Raw genomic sequence first — 27,744 nt, 5'->3', positions numbered from 1 at the left:
TGTCGCAGCACACCGCTCCTTGCCCACACTGCGCCGTTTTCTACTGCCCCCTGAATCAAGGTTAACGGGTAAAGTATTGTTGCACCGGCGTAGGGTGGTAAATGTTATTCATAGCTCCCTGTTCTCAGGTGTACTATCGTTAGTGGTATAATTGATTCCATACGAACAGAGTTGGGTCTCACAGAGGATTCATGTAAACAGAGTCAGATTGCGTCGTAAAAGGGATTAATTCACGGGTGAATTTCTTGCGCTTCCTCCTCAGTGTGTGCTTTGCCAGTCAAGCATCATTTCTTTTCTGATCTGTGTTTGACATTTTTATGTACGATTTATCAGCTAGTTGTAGTTAGAAAAGAATTAATAAAACTTGTCATTATTTTGTAAACGTAAATGCGCCACTGTTCTTACTCATACCTCCTCAACTATTCACTGTTTTTATTTTATTGTGGCAGTATATGGGTACAGCAGCAATCGTCTAGGCTCTGAAGTCATTCTTGGATCATTCCAGTTTGGCAGTGGAGAGTGAGAAGACTAAGAGTTCGCATGGAGTTTCAACGAAGCTCACAATTTGAAGCATTGTGCTCAGAATTGATCGTAGCCCTTTGGTTCTGAGTCAAGTGGAAGAACTGAACCTGCGACGTCAAAGGTACTGTGACAAGCTAGGCTAGGATTTCCTGGATTTGTGCCATAGGGTTGAGAACTGTAGGGTCCAACTACATAGATCGGATGTGCACTACACATCAGAGGCTGCTACTCCAATAACTGACTGTGAGTGAGGTGCAGACAAGGATTCTTTAGATTAGTCTACTCCCCATCCAGTCCACATAACGATAGCTGTAGGAAAGCCAGAAGTATCAGTGTAAAACCGAAAGAAATGACTCTCACAAGTGAGAGCATTAAAATCCTAATGTTAAACTGCTGAAGAATTTGCAACAAAGTGCCACAGTTTGAATGGCTCATGAAAAGAAGTGAAGCTCACATAATACTATGTACAGAAAGCCAGTTCAAACTTGAAATTGACACCCGTGAGGTTGTTGGGGAAAATTTAAGTGTATACGAAAAAGATTGGCAAATGGGAAATGGAGGTGGTGTATTTATCACAGCAGACAAGAAACTCAAATCCACCAAGATAGAAATTGAAGCTGCATGTAAGATGGAGTGGGCATAAAATGATAATTAGAACCTTCTATCGGCCACCAGACTCATCTCCTGATGTAACCGAAAATTTTAGAGAAAATCTCAGTTAACTTGTACGTAAGTTCCCCAATCACGCTGTAATCGTCGATGGAGACTTTAATCATCCAATACTTAATTGGGAAAATTACAGTTGTATTTATACTAAATGCCTTCTCTGAAAAAATTTTTTCTCAGCCGAAAACAATGCTATGAATACGAAACGTTACGTATGTATTATTTAAATTCATTACAATGAAATGGAAACGCTTAGCTGCTTACAGGGACAGATGAAAATGTGTGCCCCGACCGGGACTCGAACCCGAGACTCCTCCTTATACGGCAGACCCTCTATCCATCTGAGCCACGGAGGACACAGAGGATAGTGCGACTGCAGGGATTTATCTCTGGCACGCTTCCCGCGAAACCCACACTCTCAACGCATTGTCCCGCACGACATTCGTAGTGCCCCCGCTCATTATACTCATTACTCGCTGCGCGTTGCCGATTCCCGTAAGAGTTCGGGCACTGTTTGTGCATCCGCACAGAAGAAGAAGATGGTCAAGTGGCCGGTGAGCCTTAACATATACCATCTTAGTATATATTATTTAAAGTCTCCTGAGTGAGCTCGCCAAGTTTCCGTCCCTTCCGGCAGATAGTGTAGTGCAGAACAGTTTCAAAACGGCGTGTGTGGGTGATGTACGTTACACGCAACGTGCCGTCATCGCATTTCTCACTGCAGAGAAAGAAACTGTGGGGAACGTTAACAAACGCTTGTGCAAAGTCTATGGAGCATCTGCTGTCGACAGAAGTACAGTTAGTCGTTGGGCACGGAGGGTGAGGTCATCAGAAGGCGGTTCGGCGGAGCTCCACGATTTGCAGCGGTCGGCGAGACCATCCACGGCTGTCACCTGACATGTTGCAGCTAGCTGATGTCATTCGCGAGGACAGACGCATTACGACTCGGCTGTTGGCGCTGCATCTGTCGATCAGCAAAGGAAGTGCGTTTCCAGTGATCCGCATTACCGGATATTAGAAAGTGTGTGCAAGGTGGGCCCCGCGGTGTCTAACTGTGGATCACAAATCGCACAGGAAAAACATTTGTCTTGATTTGATGCAACGTTTTGAAGCTGAGAGGGAGGCCTTCTTGTGCCGGATTGTGTCAGATGATGAAACCTCGGTTCACCACTTAGAGCCCGAAACAAAACGGCAGTCGACGGAATGGCGCCATTCCCACTCCCCACAGAAGAAAAAATTCAAAGCTACTGCTTCCGCTGGTAAGGCCCTGATCACCGAGTTCTGGGACTGTGAAGGTGTGATTCTTATTGATGTGTGTACCATTAATTCAGAAGCATATGTCAACACATTAACAAAACTCAAGGCGCGCTTCCGGCGACTTCAGCGCCACAGCAAGCCAGGAGATGTTTCGCTGCAACACGACAACGCTCGGCCCCACACATGTATGAGGACTCCTGAAGACATAGCAAAACAGGGTTGGGCAGTGTTACCCCATCCATCCCACAGCCCTGACTTAGTCCCCTCGGACTTCCACTTGTTTCGGCCATTAAAGTATACCATTAGTGGAAGACATTTTGAGTACTATGAGGAGGTGATTCACACAGTGAAGTACTAGCTCCGCCACCAGGACAAGGTTTGGTACCGACAGGGTGTACACACCCTTGTTTCGCGCTGGCGGAGAAGAGATAGTTAAGAACCCCACACATGATAGAAATGAATTTGATCTAATAGCAACAAACAGACTTGATCTCTTTGAGGATGTCCACATCGAAACTGCTATGAGTCACTATGACGAGGTGTGGCAACAATGGTTACCAAAGTTCAAAGGACAACTAAAAGAAGCAGAAAGATGTGTATGTTCAATAAACTAGATAAAACATCAGTAGTGTCATATCTTAAGGGGGGTAGGACGTCAAGCGGGCCGACTTGGAGCAGGAGAGGCATCTCAGGACATTTTAATTTCCAGTGTCTATACTTTTACAAATAAATTCATAAAACTTTGTCAGCATCACCAGGAAGGATTCAGGATTCACACTCATTGCAGTGGAAGTTCGAAAATATAACAAAATAAATTTTTTTACGTGCGAAATTTCATTATTTTTCCGCTTACTTATGGCTGCATTTGTTGCTGTAGGTACACTTTTCTTCATAAGTTAGAGAGATTCTTCGACGAATTCGGCACAGCATACATACCATACTAACAGGTGTATGAAACTCTATAATTTATTTAATTTATCAAAAAACGAATGATCTGTTATATTTTAAACTTCATGTTCAGAAAAAAACACAAATTTTATAATTAATTACCTCAATTTTTACAACAGTTTTTAATAGATTTGGAAAATTCTAGAGTTTCATACACCTTTAAGTATGGTCTGTATGTTGTGCAAAATTCATTGAAGAATCTCTCTTACTTATGAAGAAAAGTGTACCTGTAGCAACAAATGTTGCCATTAAAAAGTGAAAAAAATTACGAAATTTCACACGTAAAAAAAATTATTTCGTTATGTTTTCGAACTTCCACTGCTATGAGTGTGAATTCTGAATCCTTCCTTGTCGTGCTGAGAAAGTTTTATGAATTTATTTGTAGAAGTATTGACGTCCTATCCCCCTTAATGAAGAACTTCAAACTTTCAGCACAGCTCAGGGGCATGTAGAGGAACTCTGGCTCAATTTAAAAAAAAAAAAAAGTTGACCACGCACTGAATAGATATGTACACAGTAGAAGAGTTCGTAATGGGAAAAACCTCCATCGTATACAGTCACTGTAAAGAAACTTTTAAGGAAACGAAGATTACTGCATAATAAAAAAAATGGTTCAAATGGCTCTGAGCACTATGGGACTTAACTTCTAAGGTCATCAGTCCCCTAGAACTTAGAACTACTTAAACCTAACTAACCTAAGGACATCACACACATCCATGCCCGAGGCAGGATTCGAAACTGCGGCCGTAGCAGCCGCGCGGTTACTGCATAATAGGTGTAAAACGAAGTGTAGGGCTATATACGGAGAGATGCTGAATGAAACAGTTCATAATGGGAGGTAACCTCTATGGTATACAGTCACTGTAAAGAAACTTCTAAGGAAACGAAGGTTACTTCATAATAGCTGTAAAACAAAGCGTAGCGCTATAGATAGCGAAATGCTGAATGAAACGTGTTTGGCTGTCAATAGAGCAATGCGTGATGCCTTCAATGACCACTGTACAGTGTGTTAACTGTAAGACGGCAGAGTTGTGAGGGGAGTGCGGGGAGAGGAGGAAGCAAGCACTGGCTGGCGAGGGGGAGGAGCCGTTGGGGGGGACAAGGCACACCTACCAGTTGTAGTGCTGGCACTACAAATTGCGCGTCATGCTTACACGAAAGCAGACGAGAGGCTTGGAAGTAAAACTCGCTTTAAATGTTGTTCGTAAACGAAACTGAAATCGTCATATATATATATATATATATATATATATATATATATATATATATATATATATGTTTGTCTACTATGCGCTCACAAACCATTCATCCGATTGCAATGAAATTTTGGCGAGTTGTTCTCCGAACGCCCGAAAACAGTAATCAACAATGTTTCAACAGTTAGGTCACCGTTATACGCGTAGCGCAATTGATTAGGAGCCGGTACGGTAGCTCAGCGTGTTCGGTCAGAGGGTTAGGTGCCCTCTGTAATAAAAAAAACTGAGTTAATCGATCAACTACGAACCTCAATGGACGTCTTACGAGGTCCGCCCGGAGCAGATGAAGCGAACAAAATGAGATAAAAAAAAAAGATAAGGGCTTGTCACGCAGCGGCCCCGCGTTCGATTCCAACATCTCGCAATTTTTTTTTCATTTTATTTCATTCCCCGCAATGTTAAACTATTAATTATAAAATTTAAATATACTTAAACAGGTCATATAGTATAACGTAACTGTCAATCTCTATCAATCTCTATATATAAAAATGAATGTATGTATGTCTGACCTCTGTGCGTTCCAAAACCATTCATCCGATTGCAATGAAATTTTGGTGATTCCTTCAAAGTGATCGCGAACAAAATATCTGAAATGGAAACTCACCTTTTCTTGCCAGGCGTTTGTGGTGATACGCCAGGATGATTCTTGGAAAACTGTTTGAATCTTCCAATGCTACGCATGCTTTGTCCTGTGTATGTAGCAGCTCTCACTGAAGATTTGTAAATGGGGAGAAGCAATTTTTTCTACTCCCTTTCCCTTTCGCAGCATTCAATTACACGCAATGTAATTTTGCGAGCATCGCTACATAATACTGGTTGCCTTCTAACCGTAGGCCTACCGGTAGGGATTGTTGGCGACTCCCGAGATGGGCCAGCAACTGCCTCCTCACTCATTTTGACAATCTTTAGCACAATTGCACAATAAAGACACGCAGAACAGTACAGCGCAAAACAATAACGAAGCAGACGACAATGGCTACCTTGTACAACACAGTCAGCTACGTAATGTTGGCAGCAGTCGAAACTGCTTGCCTACCGAAGCCTCCCGACGTTTACCGAGTTCTGCCGATTCAGAACTAGGGAGAGGTCTACCATCTTAAAGTTTACACACTGTAGCAGAATACTGTCAAATGACATTTCATGACATCCAAAGAAAGTCTGGTCGTATGTAAAGGCTGTTAGTGGCACCAAAGTTAATGTCCAGTCCCTAGCGAATGACACAGGAACTGAAATTGAGGGCAGCAAAGCAAAAGCTGAAACGCTTAAAACCGTGCCCAGTTCTTGGAGAAAGGCGCGGTTCACACCCGTCCACAAGAAGGGTAGTAGAAGTGATCCACAAAACTACCGACGAATATCCTTGACATCGATTTGTTATAGGATCTTAGGACATATCCTGAGCTCAGACATGATGAGGTATCCTGAAGAGAATGACCTCCTCAATTCCAACCAGCGTGTACTTCGAAAACATCGATCATGTTAAATCCAACTCGCACTTTTCTCACATGACATACTGAAAGCTCTAGATCAAGGCAACCAGGTAGATGCAGTGTTTTTTGAATTCTGAAAAGCATTTGATTCAGTACCGCACCTACGCTTATTGTCAAAAGTACGATCATATGGAGTACCAAGTAAAATTTGTGACTGGATTGAGGACTTCTTCGTAGGGAGGACACAGGATGATGTCTTGGCTGGAGAGTCATTGTCATATGTAGTAGTAACTTCGGGTGTGTCCCAGGGAAGTGTGTTGTGACTCTTGCTGTTCATGTTGTATATTAATGACCTTGCAGACAATATTAATAGAAAAATCAGGCTTTTTGCTGATGATGCATTTATCTATAATGAAGTACTGTCTAAGAGAAGCTGCACAAATATTCAGTCAGATCTTGATAAGATTTCAACGCAATGTAGAGACTGACAACTCTAAATGTTCAGAAATTTAAAATTTTGCACTTCGAAAAACGAAACAACATAGTATCCTATGACTATAATATCGATTAGTCTCTATTGGTATCAGCCAACTCGTACAAATATCTGGGTGTAACCCTTTGTAGAGATATGAAGTGGAATGATCACATGGGTTCCGTCGTGGGTAAAGCAGGCGACAGACTTTGGTTTATTGGTAGAATACTAGGACAGTGCAGTCAGTCTACAAAAAGAGATTGCTTACAAATCACTCGTGAGACCCATCCTAGAATATTGCTCAGGTGTGTGGGACCCGTACCAGATAGGACTGTTAGGATATTTAACGTATACAGAGAAGGTAGCACGAATGGTCACAGGTTTGTTTAATCCGTGGGAGAGCGTCACAGAGATACTGAAGGAACTGAACTGGTAAACTCTTGAAGACAGACGCAAACTATACCGAGAAGGTCTATTAACAAAGTTTCAAGAAAGTTCTTTAACTGGTTACTCTAGGGATATACAGGGTGATTCAAAAAGCATACCACAACTTTAGGAATTTAAAACTCTGCAACGACAAAAGGCAGAGCTAAGCACTATCTGTCAGCGAATTAAGGGAGCTATAAAGTTTCATTTAGTTGTACATTTGTTCACTTGAGGCACTGTTGACTAGGCGTCAGCGTCAGTTGATGCTAAGATGGCGACCGCTCAACAGAAAGCTTTTTGTGTTATTGAGTACGGCAGAAGTGAATCGACGACAGTTGTTCAGCGTGTATTTCGAACGAAGTATGGTGTTAAACCTCCTGATAGGTGGTGTATTAAACGTTGGTATAAACAGTTTACAGAAAATGGGTGTTTGTGCAAAGGGAAAAGTTCTGGACGGCCGAGAACGAGTGATGAAAATGTAGCACGCATCCAGCAAGCATTTGTTCGCAGCCCAGGAAAATCGACTCGCAGAGCTAGCAGAGAGCTCCAAATTCCACAATCAACTGTATGGAGAGTCCTACGAAAAAGGTTAGTTATGAAACCTTATCGTCTGAAATTGGTTCAAGCACTGTCTGCAGCTGATAAGATTAAAAGAATCGATTTCTGTGATTTTATCCTTGCTCAAATGGAAACAGATGAATCTTTCGTTTCAAAGATTGTGTTTAGTGATGAAACAACTTTCCACACTAACGGGAAAGTCAACCGTCACAATGTCTGTATATGGGGCACTGAGAATCCGCGGAAAACAACTCAGTATGAACGTGACGCGCCTAAGTTGAACGTTTTCTGTGTCATTTCAGCCAATAAAGTTTTTGGTCCCTTTTTCTTCGAAGGTGCTACTGTAACTGGACTACAGTATCTGGAGATGTTAGAGAATTGGCTGTTCCCTCAGCTCGAACAAGAAGCACAACAATTCATATTTCAGCAGGATGGAGCGCCACCACATTGGCACTTATCTGTCCGTAACTACCTGAACGTCAACTACCCGAGGCGATGGATCGGCCGCCAGGCAGCCCGTGACAGAGCACTTCATCACTGGTCTCCAAGAAGCCCTGATCTTACCCCCTGCGATTTTTTCTTATGGGGGTATGTTAAGGATATGGTGTTTCGGCCACCTCTCCCAGCCACCATTGATGATTTGAAACGAGAAATAACAGCAGCTATCCAAACTATTACGCCTGATATGCTACAGAGAGTGTGGAACGAGTTGGAGTATCGGGTTGATATTGCACAAGTGTCTGGAGGGGGCCATATTGAACGTCTCTGAACTTGTTTTTGAGTGAAAAAAAAACTTTTTAAATACTCTTTGTAATGATGTATAACAGAAGGTTATATTATGTTTCTTTCATTAAATACACATTTTTAAAGTTGTGGTATTCTTTTTGAATCACCCTGTACTACAACCCCCTTTGTATTGCTCACATAGGGATCGCGAGGATATTAGAATAATTACTGTGGGCACAAAGGCATTCAAACACTCATTCTTGCACGATCCATACGTAAACTGAACAGGAAGAAACCCTAATAACTCGTACAATGAGACGTACCCTCTACCATGCACCTCACTGTTGTTTCCAGAGTATAGATGTACATCTAGATGTAGTGTAATCGTAACCTATTTGTAAATACTTCCCTCGCACGTGATCAAAGCCTTTTCTGTGTAAATAATTTATTTTGTATGTAGCTTCTTACTCTGTTATATCTTTCGTCTTCTAGATATTCCTACGTCTACGCACGGTCATATGTATGAATTTAGTTTTGAAGTTCGGCACATAATAACGGTGCGTAATAGAAATATCATTAGGTAAAATGTTTCATACTATCAAAATCTGTGTAGAAAATACCAAGTGTGCGGTAATAATTCTGAGGCATCAAGGGCTCACCAATTTAGTATTGGAGGGCAGCGTGGAGGGTAAGACCAAGAGATGATTACACTAAACAGATTCAGAAGGACGTAGGTTGCAATAGGTACTAGGAGATGAAGAAGCTTGCACAGGATAGAGTAGCATGGAGAGCTGCATCAAACCAGTTTCTGGACTGAAGACCACCACAACAACAACACAACGAGTTACTGTTTGAAAGACGCGCTGTGTCTCCTTCACTCAATCATTGTTTGTAAAGCGGCGAACTAGCGCGTTGGGTTCAGCGCGCATGCTCGAATATGACCACTGCGCACTACTTCAAAAGAAGAAAGAGAAGGAAGGGGGGGAGGGATGTTTATCACTCACAGCTCAGCTAACTCTTCCCCTCGCGCTGCACCAAGCGAGGCTGCCAGCCTGTATTGTTGTCGTTCATATTCTGTATTTCCAAAAATGTGCTTAACGTACAGTTTGGATATTGTCATTTCGCTCTGAATAGAGTAACGAAATTGTCATATAAGATTTCAAAAAATATTAGTATTTACCTTGGATTATACCTAGTATAACATTCATTATGAGGTACATTAACCTCCATTGTTTCTGGTTTACATACATGTATAAGAGAGTGTTGTATTTTCCGTTGGATAGTAGGTGTAGAACTGGTTGAGATGCAGTGACGTCGTTTGTTTATCGTATAAATTTCTTGATATTTTATGTGGATATTATCCAAGCTAGTGTATTATATTCTACTATCTTACTCTGAATGGTGAGTAAAACTGTCATTCTATCTGTGATCTGTTCATTACATTGCTCACTCACGTAAAAGACTTCTGTATACATCACACGGATACTCACTTTATCTGGTAACTGGTTATTCACTCAAGACTTTTTTCATTAAATCAACTGAAAATACGTTATTGCCTGTATAAATATAACATTTGGATTGCCTAGGTGTAATTAACTATTAGTTTTTGTACCACTAGGAATGTACAAGTAACTGAGGTTAAAGCGGAAGTTATGGAATAGGTTTGTAACTTGATGCCTTTTGACTTATTCCCTACAGCTATTAAAATATAATCAGTTCTGCGAAGGTAAAGCAGGTAGGTGAAGTCTCCTTGTTATTTCATTAGACAAACTGTACGAAACAAGATGCGTAGCCGGTCCTATGTCTAATACATACCTTAAGAAATGATTATTTATTAACGTCATGGCCCCACTCCAGCTTTCGGTGGGGGGGGATGTCTAGGCCGAGCGATCGCCTTTCACCGTCTGGTGAGGCGAGGTGCTGCCGCTCCCATCAGTCACTTACACAATGTTTAAAATGTGATCAGTATTTTTATTCTATTCTGCGCATAATTGAGGGTGACGTTTCGCTGATTTTGATTACTGCCGCTCCCATAGCCGTTGTTTTTTTTTTTAAATGGATCAAATGTCTCTGAGCACTATGGGACTTAACATCTATGGTCATCAGTCCCCTAGAACTTAGAACTACTTAAACCTAACTAACCTAAGGACAGCACACACATCCATGCCCGAGGCAGGATTCGAACCTGCGACCGTAGCGGGCGCGGGGTTCCAGACTGTAGCGCCTAGAACCGCTCGGCCACTCTGGCCGGCCGTTGTTTTTACAATTGTTATTTATGCATGGGTATTCATTCCAGTTCCTGTACCCTTGTTGTCTACTATTGCCGGAACCGCGTCAGTTATTACAACCATTACCATTATCTGCTGATGGAGAGCCAGGGTACCCTGAACTGTACTTTCTATTATTTCTCTCTTGGAAACCGTTACTTTGACGATTTCTGAATCGTCCATTACCGTTATACCCTTGCAACGGCGCGTATGGATGCCAACCGCACTGCGCTTTGCCGTACTGATTTGTGCTATTACTGGCGTTATTGTTTCGTTGTTGTTACCGTTACCACGGTGATTAAATCCTTCAGTTGACGGTGGTTTCTGTTACATTCATTTGTGTTTTGACTGCTCTCATAAATAAGGTCAATCGAACCCACTACTGCAAGAGAATATTCTAGGTCATAAGTTGCACAGGTATCAGTTTCTCACGAATGTTATTCGGCAAATGACTTTAATATTCTCCAAACATCGACATATGATATCGGATTGCTCCAGTATCTCGTCTTGTGCAAGCATCTTTCGAAATACCGGCGCAATCTGCCTTTTCCACAGTGAATGGCTGTGGGTCAAGAATTTCCATTCGTAGTCTCTCCTGAATTCCCTGCGACCAGTATTTCTTTAGGAAGGCCTATTCAGATTCGTCATACGTTCGACAATGATCTGTCTCTTCGGCTCGCCGCAACCGCGCATCACCTTGTATGAAACCAACAACGGACTGAATCTTCTGCAATTCGAAACAAGGGAGAGGTAAAACATTTCTAAAAGCTGTCACAAAGACAATGGAATTTGTACTCTTGGATTCTTGTCAGGAGACTGGGAACTGTCCATGTCAGGGCTTCCCAACGTGTGGTCCGCGGACCCCTTAGGGGTCGGCCGGCTCTTTCTAAGGGGTCCACGGCCACCTTTCACCAAATCGTGTAAAATAATGAATAAAATTATTGAATAAAAATGTGAAAATCTAATTTATCACTATTTTTTCGTGTGAAAAACGTGCACTTTTACTTCAGGTCGTACTCCCAAGCAGCCTTTGCGGTAAGTGAGAACGCATGCACAGTTTAGTGCCGGAGAATGCGGCTTCTCTGATCGACTGTTTCGCAACAATACGGGGGTCGTTTTTGCGCCGGCTCACGGCGCTAGATCAACACCACCTAGACTAGAAGGCTTTGGCTAGATGCGCTGAAACCATTTACGCATGCGCGGAGCGAGCTTTGTTGACCACAGCGCTCGCTGGCACGTATGCGGCCCCAGGCATTATTAAATGTTAAACTTGCTTTGTCAGTGCACTACTTATTTCATAAGTCGATTTTTGACCAGTTTATTACTTCTAACATGGATCGGTGGCTGAAGTCAGGATCATTGAAGAAGGGTGCATTTTCTCCAACGCCTTCACAACAAGGGAAGTTTCCAGTTGCAATGAATGAGGAGGGAGGACGACCAAAGGAAGAACAGTCACAAGAAGCTCCACAGCCGGATTTATTATCTGAAAACGCTGGAAGTACTCCATTGGTGGCAATATCCTGTGGAGCTGGAATAACCAAGAAGTGTAAGTACAACGAAAGCTATTTAGAAATGGGCTTTGTGGAGACAAAGGAGGGTAAAGCTCAGTGCGTAATTTGTGCGCGAGTCCTTCCGAACAGTTCAGTAGTTCCAGTTAAATTGCGCCGTAATTTTGAAGGTACTCACCCGGTTTCCCGGGCTAATGACATCGATTTTTTCGAAAGGAAGAATGCTGAACTATCTACTTCTTAGCATTGCATGAAAACTCATGCAAAAACAATCAATAAAAAGTCATCAAAAGCATCTTTCGTGGTTAGTTATCGAGTGGCAAAAACAGGCAAAGCTCATACCATTGCAGAAAATCTCATAAAGTCGTGTGTTAATGATATTGTTTCTTGCATGCTAGACGAAAAGGCAGTAAATCTTGTATCTTTAGTGCCATTATCAAACAATACTGTCAAGAGATGCATTGTTGACATGTCAAATGATGTGAAAGACACTCTTGTTTCTCGCATCCAACACAATTCATTTTCTCTACAGATAGATGAATCCACTTATGTTGCTGGATTAGCGATTTTTATTGGCTTTTGTCTGTTATGAATATTCTGGATGTTTTGGGGAGGACCTCTTATTGTGCAGACCACTACCTGCCAACACAACAGATGTTGAAATATTCCGTCTATTGGATGATTTTTTAAGGACTAACGAAGTTTCATTTTCTAATTGCATAGATGTGTGCACAGATGGCGCAAAAGCTATGACGGGTCCTCCAGTCGGAACAATAACGAAAATAAAAGAAAACGCCAAGAATTGCAGCAGTAGTCATTGTGCTCTGCACAGATACGCTTTAGCTACGAAACAAATGCCTGTTTCGTTCAAGAAAAATTTAGATGAATCCATTCAAATCATTAACTACATAAAATCAAGGCCGTTGAAGTCAAGACTTCTCACAATACTGTGTGAAGATATGGGAAGCCTTCATTATTCCCTGCTTCTCCACACACAAGTGAGGTGGCTCTCACGTGGGAATGCACTCTCTCGGTTGTACGAACTAAGATTGGAAGTCTTTGCCTTCCTTTTGGAGCATAACACCAAATTAGCAGACCTTATTAATGACGAAAATTGGCAGTGTATACTTGCCTATTTGTCAGATATTTTCTCCAAAATGAACAAAATTAATATTTCACTCCAAGGGCAAAGTGAAACAAAGGTCACTGCTATCGACAAAGCTCGAGCATTCAAGAGGAAAATCAATTTTTGGGCAGAGAGTGTCGAGGAGGGGGAGGTCAAGTGTTTTCTTCTTCTCAAGGACTTTTCGAAAAACAAAACATTGGCGCTTGGGAAGAATTTGTTTCATGAAATCGTGGAACATCTCCGAAGCTTGACGTCATTGTTGGAGCATTATTTCCCAACATCTGAAGATGACAAGCTGCAGAAATACGAATGGGTGGTCAAGCCATTCACTGTATCCAAAAAGCCGAACGTTCTATCATCAAATGAATATGAGTTGTTGATTGAAATTGCCACAGACCCTACCTTGAAATCAAGTTTTGACATTGACGGTTACTCACACTTTTGGATCTGTTTGGATAACAACAAATACTACCCCCTTGTTGAAAAGACAAAACGAGTACTTCCTCCGTTTGCCACAACATACATGTATGAATGGGGATTCTCGATCTATGCTGCCCACAAAACTAAGCACCGAAGCTGTCTAGATGCGGAACTAGACATCCGTCTCCAGTTGTCAAGAATTGAACCCAACTTTTCAAAACTGTGTCAGCAGGAGCACCCTCAACCATCACATTAGGATTCCATTATTATTCCTACAGACTCATCTATAGTACAGAAGAAAGCATTTTTCTTCGTAGTTGCTCAGTGAACGAAACTGAACTATAACTCTGTAAGAATTTTGTTTCTGTCTTCTATTATTTACAAAATAATTATTAACTGAATTCTGTTGGCCTTAATATTTTTGTTACGAAAATTAAAATGATCTCGAAAGCTAATTTCTTTTCTTTTAATGTATTCCGTCCTCTCAGTTAAAAATAAGGCCTGTCTATACTTCAATTACAATTAATTGCTATTACTCTGACACTATATTGTGGCAACTGGCTGCAAGCGTAAACAAATGAGGACTTTGACGTGCCACCTTGTAAAAGGTAAACCTCCTCTGCCAGAACTGTTTCCTTTGAGAAAAAAAGTCTTACGTTCTGTGAAATGCTTTGTCTTCTTATACAGAAATAAGAGAGTCTGTTTGTTTGTTTTCCTAATTTGTTCACAGTCGAGGCTGACTGCCAGGATATAGTGTGCAAGTAGTAGTTGAAGTTGTCAGCTGTGGCTAAACTGTCGCCACGCCGCCTGCCAGTTGCCAGCTACCAACTGACAGTACACTGTTGCAACGCCGCCTGCTAGCTGCCGGCTGTGAACTGACAGCTGCCGTTCAGTAGATACGCAAAGATGTAAAAATAACTAGACTTCCCGAGCTGTTTACATGGCCACGAAAATCGATTGTGGGACTGGAAAACGGCTTTATCAAAGCAGATTTCCGGAATAGATTTTGAAGTGTTTACCTGACCAACCAAAACGGAACTGGGACATCGGCTTTTGTGTGTGTGTGTGTGTGTGTGTGTGTGTGTGTGTGTGTGTTGTCCTTAGTGGAAGTTAAACTTAGGTTGATAGTGTGAAAGACCAGGGACTGATGACCTCAGCAGTTAAGTCCCATAGACTTTACATACATTTGAACATTTTTCTTCCGATTTCACGAAAAACCACACACACACACGACTGTTACGATATATGCATGCTCCTTACACAATAGTAGCCCAGCAGTGGAAGTGAACAGACCACAAGCTGCAGCTTGTCAACAGTGAACAGTTTGGACATGACGTTGATTGCTCTTGGAGGAAGGCAGCTCCAACGTGTGAAATGTCAATTACCAAGTAATTTTAATCAGGCTATAGTGTGTTGAACAAAGGGAGTAAATCCACTAGTAAGTGTCTGGATACAGTGGGAATTCAAAGTGGATTGTTAATTTCAAGTTGTTTTCATTCATCCTTAAACCAAAGACTATTGATACTTTTTTTTTTGGGGGGGGGGGCATTGGGAACATGGCACTTGCACTAAGAAGCTTTCAGTTCCCATTGGTTTTGCTCTTAAATTTAAAGTTACTGTGCTCTTGACTGACTAGGGGTCTGCCATGGATTTTCGACTGAAGAAGGGGTCCGCCAGCTCAAATGGTTGGGAAGCCCTGGTCTATGTCATATCAGACCCTCGTCTATTATGACTGACGATAGGCCAAGTATTACGCCATCAGATTGCGACGCCGTCCCGAGCCTTTTCGGAGGCGGCAATGCTGCGGTATAGTGACACTGGCACATACGTTTGATTGTTTACAAACTGTTCTCCCTCGCTTTTGTTATAATCTAACTTTGGCGAAACAATGTTCGCGTGACTACTGTCTAATACTGCTTTTCTGTTTTGATTAGCTGCGGAAGGCTATTTATTCGATCTATCTGTTTCACTGATAAGTTCGGAACAAATCTTACCTTATATTGTTTTCACTCTCCATTTTAGCGAGAATTTTATGTTCTCTTTCATTTACGATTTCTTCAAGCGCATCAACATGAGTTTTTTGTTCCCTGACGCACTTCTCAACTAGGGTAGTAACGCTGTCAAAGGCGCCGGTCTCAACTTTCTCATTTAATATTTTTACATCCTTACTGATACGTTCGTACTCGGTTTCCAAAAAAGTTTGTCCTAAAGTCAGGAATCCTATGTCTTGCATGAGTTTCTGTACATCAACCGGTAAACTTTCTCGCGCAGGCTTCATTATCAGATACGTGTGTTTGAATTGTTGTTACTACTTGACTAAGCGTTCCTGTGCGCTTCGAAAACTACCGTGCGCCATTGCAAGCTCCTCAACTTGACGCGCCATTTGACGTTTATCTTCACTGATACTAGAAAGATTTTTGTGTAGCTGACTGTACATATTAGTAAATGTTGTATCTAATTTGTGGGTTGCACCTGTCGACTGTGTGTTCAAGTTATTAAGCAAATTTTCCAAGTCATTCCAAAGTGTCGTTACCTTTTGGTCTAAGGCACTGAGACTTTGATCTAAATTGCCGAGACCAGTGGACACGCTTGTGATTTTTGTGCTCAAGCCTGTACGTAACTCAGTATTCATTTGTATTAATTTCTGAAAGTATAGTTTTATGGTTGATACCTGCGAATGATGATTGTCTAATGTATGTATAGCCTGAGTATGTCTCCGTCCGTTCCGTTTACTCACTATCGAGCTCAGAAAATTTCCTAAGTCTGTTCCATTGTTTCTATCCAAATTATTTTGAATAGAGACATTTTCTATTGAAGGTTTTCAATTAACATCATCTTATGTTAGCCATGTGACATCATATGGTCAAACATTCTGTCCATTCAGTGTAGCTGATTTCAGTTACATATTGTTTTCGACTGTGACATTGTCATTCTGTTGCAATGCATTGTCATTTTCACTATCTAAAGCATTAGATTCTAATTGAATTAGCATTAATTTTCCCATTGACATTTGATTCCATCTGTACTGACAATAAGAGGAACACACTGAAATTGAAGTACTGAAATGTAACAGGAACTCAACAGATGAAGAAAATTTCACTCGTGATGTACGTTCGCGAAGACGGCTTCTCACTATGTCACTTTACGTATACGAAAATCGTTAACTATTGCGATGAAAAATCAACTATGCCATAAATATTGTTATTGTAAAAAGGTTTTGAGCAGATTAAGGATCAGGATATTGTGGTGAAATTGCTTGTGTATGCTGTGATCAATGGAATTTTCTTGATCCTACATTTCGTTGACATACTTCTGTTCACGTTCAGTAAAGTTCAATCACTTGTCTGGAGAAAATTTTCTTCAGTTTCCATAATATTTTTCCGTTTTCACTGGTAACGTTCTCCTTTTCTCATTGTATCCTCATTGTCAGATATATGTAACAAAGACAGAATACAATTAGTATTTCAACAGTCACTATTAGGATTACATTACTTTTTACTTATGATATGGAGGTTGCGGGATCTGGTCTCTGTTCGCTCGCCAGTGTATTCTATTCTATTTTTTACTATTGGCTGCATAATGAATTACAGCTTTTGAATTGGAAATGTTTTATGACTTTTAGCTGTGAAGCCATAAATGAACTTAATGAAATTATTTTACGGCCAGCTGCCCAACAGACATTATCAAACATATCTGAAATAAACTTTCTAGGAAATTTAATAGTAAATGTTCTTAGTTGCATATTCCCCTCAGTGGGAAGCTTTACCTCTTCTTTCTGCTGCGATGGTCGTCTCGAATACAGCCGCAGTACAAGTTGCTAATTGTTGATCGTTTCGCCTAATGAAAGAAACTCGTATTTCAATGCAGTGAGATGCACTGTTTGACAAATAACTAGACAGGCACTGTAATTTACTTCACGTTGTTTATGACAACCAAAAAATCCAATTCTATTAACAAAATTTTACAATAGGCAGAGCAATAAAATGTTCGCGTCCTCTCTTCATCAAGAACACCACAGACTTCTCTGTTTTCACTGACTTAAAAAAAGCGACAATCTCATCTCTCTCTCATCTAACACCAACTTTATCTTATGTATACCTTTTTGGAAAGCCGCGCGGGGTAGCCGCGCAGTCTAGGCGTCTTGTCACGGACCGTGCGGCTCCCGCGTCAGAGGTTCGAGTCCTCCTTCGGGCACGGGTGTGTGTGTTGTCCATAGCGTAAGTCAGTTTAAGTTAGGTTAAGCAGTGTGTAATCTTAGGCACCGATGACCTTATGAATTTGGTCCCATAAGATCTTACCACAAATTTACAATTTTTACGTCTTTTGAGACATCTAGCAAGTGTCGTTGCAAACCTGACTAAAATAAATCTTAGCGTGGCTAAAATCGTCTGATGCCAACTCGGAGAGAAAGATCTGATTATTTTGTAACAGGGTTTCATCTTTCAATGTCTGCCTTCACCATGCCTCTGGAGTTCTACTCTCCCGAGGTTAATAGTAGTAAAATGTTGTTTGTGTTAAGGCTGCATTTTTTTTTTTTACACACCTAGCCTAATTTTCCGTCGAGGCCTGTCCAGCTTGGATGGCACTGCTGATACCGCCAACATAGCTCTCGAGTTCCCTGGTGCACGAAAACACGTCCGCTTCGGTAAGATGGTTTCTTCTGTATGGAGTGACAACTTTAGTACATACGGCATGCTCCGCATTACCGGAGTGCGGTTAATAAGGCTTGCGGATTATCTTTGCAAAGTTCGGCGATTTTGAAAAAATAGAACACCAAGACTGACATATTCTGTTACACTTTTAACGAGCATTTTCGTTTAGAACTCAACACCTTTCGTTGTGAAGAGGCAGTCGGCAAAAATATCAGCTAGTGGTTACATAGCGACGCCTATCAATCGGTATTTGGACAGGAAAGTGACGTGGCTGTAGCGAACAAAGTGTGTTCTATGAAGAAAGAGAGGCAATTGAAGAAGCAGCCATCACGCATATCGAAGCGCTGATATGCGTTGATTTGTTGTCAGAGTATGCTGGACAAAATTCATCTGACTGTACTCGTATTTTGACTCTCCGGAACTTGACGACCGTCATCAAGAAGAAAAAAAGGATAATTGTTTCCCGAATGAAAACTAAAAGCATGTGATAACGAAATACAGTGTGTTTTAAGTGTAAGTTTGGAAACAAGTTGTCAGTTCTCGGGGAGTAAGGCGTACTACAACACTATTGGCGTTGCGCGCTACCCGTTTCCTAATAACCGAACTTCTAGTCGTGTCACAGGAAAACCAAGTATAACGATACCGCGGAATGTTAAATGTGCCAAATATGACCTTAACCTGCAGTAAGCGTTACCCTCTGGGAGGATTTTTGCTGTGTGACCGTGCTTTAACCTAAAGGACAAAGGATATCGAGCATGAATTTCGTACTATAGCAATTAGTGGAAAGTAGAAAGACTTTATTTATGTAAGAAATAAAAGCAATAAAGTTCTCTTAAATGACATATTAAACGGTCGCCAGCCTAATTAGGCATAATAAAGCGAAAACCTTATTCTCAATGGATTTATATATACCCTTGCAAAAGGGACTTTCACAAATTCTTTCTTAGTAAAGTGCAATGAACACACACAACCTGACGAACTACACAGTGGGTAGCAGTAATTATCAACAGCGTAGCTTAGCATAACAGAAATGTGAAAGAGGCTTTGCCCCTGTTAACTACAATCAGCACCTCAACCTTTAACTAATTCAGCACAAAAAATGTTCCCAAAGACAATACGAGACAAAGTGTCACCTGACAAGAATTCAGGTTTGACTAACACACAGATACACATCACAAATGCAATTGTATGCCACTGAAATAACACATTTCATATTCATTCCACAGTGGTAATGTTTCAGATTTATGAGCAAAAACCAGATTCTAATTAATTTTCTCCTGCTGGCAAATTTTATACTGTTCCTTACTTTATCATCAACTATGCACGTCTTACAGAAACACTTTTCATTACAGTAATACTGATTCCCCATCCCACTTGATATTAATTATCTTCCAAAGATTTATAGCCATTTGCACTGACAATATACTTTATTAACTTCAAAATGGTTTCAAGTTAGAGTTAAATTTCAAATAGGATCAAATTTAAATGACTTATAGCACCACTAGTGAAGCAAATGACTTTAACTAACCACAATTACGTTCATTAGTACTAGAACTTTGGTATTTTCAAAGTAAAAGCAGTTAGTAGCAAATTAAAGCTTTTCATGAGTTTAATATTATGTGCCTCTTTTACTACTTGTGAAGCAAGTGGTTTTAACTAACAACATTTATGCTCTTTAGCACTGAAACTTAGGCACATTTTGCCGGCCGGAGTGGCCGAGCGGTTCTAGGCGCTACAGTCTGGAACCACGCGACCGCTACAGTCGCAGGTTCTAATCCTGCCTCGGAAATGGATGTGTGTGTTGTCCTTAGTTAGGTTGAAGTAGTTCTAAGTTCTAGGGGACTGATGACCTTAGCATTTAAATCCCATAGTGCTCAGAGCCATTTTGAACCATTTAGGCACATTTAAATTTAAAAAAAAATTATTAGTTCTTCACAAATAGGATACTCGGTCTTGGCACTTTTAGGATAAGACCCTACTTGGTTTCATGAAGTGTACAATTTCACTGGTCAAACACAAATTTAGCACACTTGAATTATTATTGCAAAAACACACACAATCACACTGGTTCATACTGGTATTCATATCTGCCTTCCAAAGTAGTTGAAGCAGTGGCGCAATAGTGGTGGCAAGCACGTGGCGGCTATCTGGTCCTTCTCTGACGGTATAATGCTCTATTTCATTTCTTTTGGCGGCGAGTTAATCATTTTTAGAGAAATTCCAAATACGAGATCACCATTTTACAGCCGGAACCACATCCGAGGCTATTCCGTCATAGATTTGGTTTCAGAACGCCTCACTTGGCACCTACGGTATTGACTATGCGACTGCTGGCCACTGACTGCCTAAAGTGCTCTCTCGCTTGCCGCCCAGATTGACCGCCACTTCCACCTTTTCTTGCGCGCCAAGCCCCTTTCGTGGTGGAGGGGGTTCCCTACGTCTTTAAGTTACATCATATAATTTCCCTAAGTATGAACCAGTTATTTACATACAATTTTGTTTATACAAACAGACGTATTTTATAAAATTCCATTATTTAAGCACACTGTTAAGTTAAACAATTTACATTTCATTAATTTCCACTTCTCTCCAACAATTCAAAGAACTTTACGTGTAAAGACTAAACACTTCATAGTTATGTACACTTAATCACTCTGTACCAATTACTCACAATCGATAATGGTGTTACAGTACGCAGTGCAGTGCGCTTTCAAATGTGACATGTAACATGTTTTGTAAATTATCAGCGGTTACCGGTAAAAACCAGTAAAAAACATATCGGTTTTGATTTATACAAGCTTTTTGGTTATCCATCCAGTATCGGGTTCGCCTTAATCCATATAATCGGGACCTTTCTGTGTGTCCTTACGATTCTGATCGAAAGAAATTTAGAGGAAAATATTTGCAGTTGTAGATGAGTATTGTTGTACAGCAATGGCTGTAAGTAGGTCTGAAAAGGCTTGAATGTACATAAATCCTGCGGATATGAGACTTCACTGCAGAGTGCTGTAAAATTCCCCACAAAATTCTCTAAATACTCTGCAGAGACATTTCGTGTTCTTCTTACGTGCGCCGTCAGCTTGACTCAACATTCGCAGCGCTGGAATTTTATAGATACGAATTCACTCATGCCGGGATTAATACACCGGTTCCCGACAGATCACCGAAGTTAAGCATCATAGGGCGAGGTCAGTACTTGGAAGGATGACCGCCCGGGTGCGCCGCGTGGTGTTGACAGTTTTCCCTTTGCCTCTACGGAGAAGGGACAGGAGGAGTGGCTGGGTAAAGTCCCTAATAACCAGTCTTTGTGTCAATGTCCTGGATTACATTCCAAACCTCTCCGCAGAGTCTCATGAAGTAAGAGCATGCGTTACTGATAATGGTGATCCGTCCTTCGTGCCGGCCGGTGTGGCCGTGCGGTTCTAAGGGCGTCAGTTTGGAACCGCGAGACCGCTACGGTCGCAGGTTCGAATCCTGCCTCGGGCATGGATGTGTGTGATGTCCTTAGGTTAGTTAGGTTTAAGTAGTTCTAAGTTCTAGGGGACTGATGACCTCAGTAGTTAAGCCCCATAGTGCTCAGAGCCATTTGAACCATTTGAACCATTTGATCTGTCCTTCGCATTGGACGTTAAACTCGTTGACCCCTTTGGTGTTCTTCGCGAGGAGTAGGCGGTATCACCCTCTCCCTTCTCTCATTATCTCCAACACGAACTACACTACACTACACTAGACTACACACCATTACAGTCATTTATGCTTAACAGATATACTTACACGTACTGCTCTCACGTCTCGCGAAGGAAAGGTGATTGCGGGTGGGGAGGACAGGAATATTTTCGAAATAGGCGGCTGCATCTGCCTTTCGGTGTCTCCGAACCGTTCATGCCACACGACTTTAGTCTTCAGCAAAGTCAAGAGTAGATAGAAAAATTCACAAGGAATTCAAAATAGGGTAATAATCAGTTTCACTTTTTTGGAAAAAAAATGTTCTAATCGATACATCGGTCTCGTCACACATTGATATTGCAGGCAGGCTGTTCGTATCTGGTTTCAAAATTTGCTGCCGTTTACTCGGTGTTACATTTAAAGCACGCTAGTTATACGCTCATGCAAAATTTAGTGACAGGTGAGCGGTCTTAACTATAATGTTGAGTCTGTCAGAGGTTGACAGCGCCAGAAGTAATTCTAATGTTTCGTCATATTATTACCTTGCTGTGCGAAGCTATTCCTACATGTAACGGGAGGGGGAGGGAGGGGGGTGCGTCTAGAAGCATCTACTTTTATTACGTCTCAGCCAAATAGGAAAGTAAGAAAAAGAACATTACCTGATATACGTCACCTACTGATGATCACACTCACACCGGAGAGACAAAGAAGGGGAAACGATGCTAGCGAAATGATAGATATTGATTTTGAATATGGCAAGGGCTTGACTCAAATTCCGCCAACACTGTTGCAGTTTAGCATTTCCTTGCTTGACTAAAATGCTATAGGGAAAATTTGTTACACGTTCTTCTACAAAAAAAAAATCCAAGGGCTGTCCACATGAGAAGCAAACGGATATTCTACCACAAATGGCATTGTTGTCGACGGACGGCTGAAAGTTAACTAAGGGTTGCTCTTCGTTACTCGCCGGAATTTAACAGCAAACTTAAATCAATAGACAAGGTTGTCAGTCAAATGGTTCAAATGGCACTGAGCACTATGGGACTTAACTTCTGAGGTCATCAGTCCCCTAGAACTTAGAACTACTTAAACCTAACTAACCTTAGGACATCACACACATCCATGCCCGAGGCAGGATTCGAACCTGCGACCGTAGCGGTCGCGCGGCTCCAGACTGTAGCGCCTAGAACCGCTCGGGCATTGCGGCCGGCGTTGTTAGTCCGGGCTTGATCGGTTGTCTGCTGAATATGAATATAAACAACAAATTCAGTTAATGATAATAGATTTTTTGCATCAGTAATTAATTATTTCCAGTATATTACGAGAAAGTAATTTGATACTGGTATTTAGCACATAAAATAGCGTGAGATATTACTAAGTCTAGTAGATAATGAGCAGTATAGAGTGGGGCTGGAAGGAACTAAAAACATTTGCATAGTGACATAGTAGAAGCTATAGAAAATAAAATGTCAGACAACTTTGTAAAAAAAAAGATGATTATGATTTCCTGCAGCTAAAAACGAGATCGAAGGGCAGCTGAAGCGAAATGAGAACATCCTTCACGTGACTACAGACCAGCAGCCACCTACACAAGAGTATTCATAGACAGTGTGCGTCACACATCGTTCTCCTCCGAACATACCTACAAGAAGAACATTCCATGTGGTGACCAGAGTCCGTCGGTACTGGGATCGATCTTCTACACTCATTTCTTCTACACACAGCTAGCACTGTATGCGCCTCCAACGCGCACTTATGGTTGACGAACTTCATACACCTAAATCATCTGCTCGACTTCTACGGGATAGACACGTAGTTGATTGAAGAAATATCGTAATTTGAGGTCTGAAAGATGTTCTTGAACTTTTGAGAGCAGTTTATCGCGAGGCACGCGGTATCTATCTTCTACTCTCCCCCACTGAAGATTTTTCAACATTTCTGTTATTTTCACTCGCCAGTCATCAAACTTTTCCCACCGTCCTTCTTTGTACACATTGTACGTCACTTGTTAATCCGACCTGACACCGGTTCCAAACATTTGGGTGTTATTAAAGTACATGCCCTACAAGTGTTTTGTATAGAATCTCATTTGCACTGTTTCCTAGTATCCTGCCATTTTTACCTGCAGCTGCGTCTATGTGGTCGTTCCACTTCATAAATCTACACTATATTACTTCCAGATGTTTATGATGGATCCAATTCATACTTCTACGCGTTGTTTCTGCCAAACAGAATAAAAAAAACATGCACCACGAAGGAATTATCCAGTGAGACGGAAATCGGAAGATATGATGTACATGTAGAGTGAAACAAATGGTCACAGTTTCAGAAAAATTGTGTGATTTATTCGAGACAAAAAGCTTCATAAATTGAGCAAGTCAATAACGCTCTGGTCCACCTCCGCCCCTTATGCAAGGAGTTATTCGGGTTAGCATTGACTGATACACTTGTTGGATTTCCTCCTGAGGGATATCGTGCCGAATTCTGTCCTACTGAGGAGACACGTAATTTACTGATGATAGTTCAACGTAAGTAATATCCAAACGATAACAAGTTTACTCCAACTACGATGTTTCGTACGCTGCTCAGTCTCGATAAACAACATTGAAAGCCAGTAAACTGCATCCTGCAGCGCCACTGCACGACTATCCTGGAGACCTTATCACAGCTAAGCCTCGTGCCTCTCGTAATCTGCGTGAACGCGTGTTGCAGTGAACGTGCTGGACGGCGAGCATCTGAACCTGACCCGCATCTCGCGCACCGAGATGGGCGCCTACCTGTGCATCGCCACCAACGGCGTGCCGCCCTCCGTCAGCAAGAGGATCATCGTCGACGTCGAGTGTAAGTACGGCGCCCGGCAGCATCCACAGTAACGCCGAAATCTTAAAACGTATCTGAGAGCACACCACAGGCAAATTAATAACACAACTGTTCGTAGAAGTAAGGACACTGCAGTGTATGATATGGGACGATCACGTTAAATAAGTGTTAGGGAAGCGTATGGAAGGCTTAGATTTGTTGGAAGGGTTCCCGTAAATGTTGTGCATACAATATGCTAGTGCGACCAGTCCTAGGGTATTGTTCCGCTGTTTGCGGTCCTTACCAACTAGGTGTCACAACAGATGTAGTACGAATTCAGAGACGCGCTGTTAGTATCGTAACAGGTCGATATATTTCATACGACAGGTATACTCCATACTCTATGTAACAGGAATGCTCGGGGACCTTAAATGGGAATCATTGGAGTAAAGTCAACATAGTTCTCGCGGAATCACGTAAAGTTAGATAATCTGTGTGTGCTAAAGATCGTGCGAGCGTTGCACTGCCACCTACAACGCACTACTTACAGTTCATATATTACGAAGAGCAATTGTTATGTTGTAATAACTCATACTTTAAACAACGTTAAAATTTATAATAAGTACAAATGCATTATATTTGCAGATAAGTAGTACTTATCTTGAAACGTTGGTCTCAGGGTCAGGGCTGTTCCCTTTGTTCCTGTTTAACCCATTTACAGGAGTTTATCCAGGATCGTTTAAATGACAAGTTACGTTATTTTGCTTTTAACCATTTCCTTCTTTTTCTTGTAACACAATTTACCATCACATTTTAACACTTTTCAAATATACATTGCGCAACATTCACGAGCCATATAAACAGCATAATCGATCAGAAAACAGTATGTATCAAGCTCGATAGATGCCCTGAATCAATCTTATCGAACTCTGAACCTATCTGAAGAAAATCTGTCGCACTTGTCGCCAAAAATACATTATATATTACGATTCCAAGTTCCAGTACCTTCTAGAACATGATACAGTTCAAATTAACGTCAACATGACTGTTTTCAATTGATGTTGTTTTCAGGTTTAATTTGTATCTTCTTCTCCGAAAATAATTATTTAAGTGAAGATTTATAGCCTTAATGGTTAATAACAAAGTTTGTAAGTTTTGACAATATGGAAAATAGAAGGTTTCTGTGAGACTTTAAAGAATTGATTTCATTACCGATGGTAAAATTAGAAAAATTGTAAATGAAGACAGAAATTTTGTTTACATAAAAATTGAAGTATACAATATTATACTTACTGTAAATTTGTTTCTAGATCATTTAAGTTGACAACTGCGATTACTAATTTTCATGGCACAAGATTGATACTACGAAATGGATCGATATGAGCAATAAAAATACTACCAGAAAAATAGCTTTTTTGGTACTCAGATGTGTTCATAAATATCTGTAGTCGAGAAATATATAATTTAAATAAGAAAATTAACCCAAGTCTGCCCAAAATTTATAAGGAATCGAACATTTCGGTTAATATGTGGAAGTTCCGAGGAGGCTAGTTTCGTTATACAACATCTCACTTAGCGATCTTGACGGTAACATAACAGAGACTAGGGCACATACAGAGCCAAATAGACAATAGTTTTGCCCACATTCAGTATCCGAATACAATAAAAAATAAAACAGACAGTATGGTGTATCCTCAGCCATGTACGGTATAAAAACTTGCAGTCTATTTTTGTAAATCTAGATGTAAACACTATGGGGCTAGCGCGTTGCTTCGCTAGGCAAGTTCGTAATGGAAGTAGTTGCGAATATATTCAAAGTTATTTCGATATTCTAACGCCAAAATATAAAAATTAAAGCCGTAAACTCAGCACTGACTGTAAGGGGCAATATTAACCGTTCATAGACATAACATCCCCCCCATGAACCATGGACCTTGCCGTTGGTGGGGAGGCTTGCGTGCCTCAGCGATACAGATGGCCGTACCGTAGGTGCAACCACAACGGAGGGGTATCTGTTGAGAGGCCAGACAAACATGTGGTTCCTGAAGAGGGGCAGCAGCCTTTTCAGTAGTTGCAGGGGCAATAGTCTGGATGATTGACTGATCTGGCCTTGTAACATTAACCAAAAAGGCCTTGCTGTGCTGGTACTGCGAACGGCTGAAAGCAAGGGGAAACTACAGCCGTAATTTTTCCCGAGGACATGCAGCTCTACTGTATGATTAAATGATGATGGCGTCCTCTTGGGTAAAATATTCCGGAGGTAAAATAGTCCCCCATTCGGATCTCCGGGCGGGGACTACTCAGGAGGACGTCATTATCAGGAGAAAGAAAACTGGCGTTCTACGGATCGGAGCGTGGAATGTCAGATCCCTTAATCGGGCAGGTAGGATAGAAAATTTAAAAAGGGAAATGGATAGGTTAAAGTTAGATATAGTGGGAATTAGTGAAGTTCGGTGGCAGGAGGAACAAGACTTTTGGTCAGGTGATTACAGGGTTATAAATACAAAATCAAATAGGGGTAATGCAGGAGTAGGTTTAATAATGAATAAAAAAATAGGAGTGCGGGTTAGCTACTACAGACAGCATAGCGAACGCATTATTGTGGCCAAGATAGACACAAAGCCCATGCCTACTACAGTAGTACAAGTTTATATGCCAACTACCTCTGCAGATGACGAAAAAATAGATGAAATGTATGACGAGATAAAAGAAATTATTCAGGTAGTGAAGGGAGACGAAAATTTAATAGTCATGGGTGACTGGAATTCGTCAGTAGGAAAAGGGAGAGAAGGAAACATAGTAGGTGAATATGGATTGGGGGGGAAGGAATGAAAGAGGAAGCCGCCTTGTAGAATTTTGCGCAGAGCATAACTTAATCATAGCCAACACTTGGTTCAAGAATCATAAAAGAAGGTTGTATACCTGGAAGAATCCTGGAGATACTAAAAGGTATCAGATAGATTATATAATGGTAAGACAGAGATTTAGGAACCAGGTTTTAAATTGTAAGACATTTCCAGGGGCAGATGTGGATTCTGACCACAATCT

General features: G+C 41.2%; 1 protein-coding gene and 1 pseudogene across 1 annotated transcript in view; both read left to right on the top strand.

Annotated features, from left to right (window-relative positions):
* Positions 1–27,744, top strand: part of LOC126097489 (lachesin-like) — a 411,009-nt gene that overhangs the window by 235,905 nt on the left and 147,360 nt on the right. Inside the window, exon 4 of the mRNA XM_049910594.1 lies at positions 24,610–24,738. Within this exon, the coding sequence (XP_049766551.1) occupies positions 24,610–24,738 (129 nt within the window). The remainder of the gene's footprint in view (positions 1–24,609; positions 24,739–27,744) is intronic.
* LOC126099283 (5S ribosomal RNA) lies at positions 21,350–21,468 on the top strand (annotated as a pseudogene).

This window comes from Schistocerca cancellata, chromosome 1, assembly GCF_023864275.1.
Source record: "Schistocerca cancellata isolate TAMUIC-IGC-003103 chromosome 1, iqSchCanc2.1, whole genome shotgun sequence".
Classification (NCBI taxonomy): domain Eukaryota; kingdom Metazoa; phylum Arthropoda; class Insecta; order Orthoptera; family Acrididae; genus Schistocerca; species Schistocerca cancellata.
Note: the sequence above shows the minus strand (reverse complement) of the source record. Positions and strands in the feature narration are given on the sequence as shown.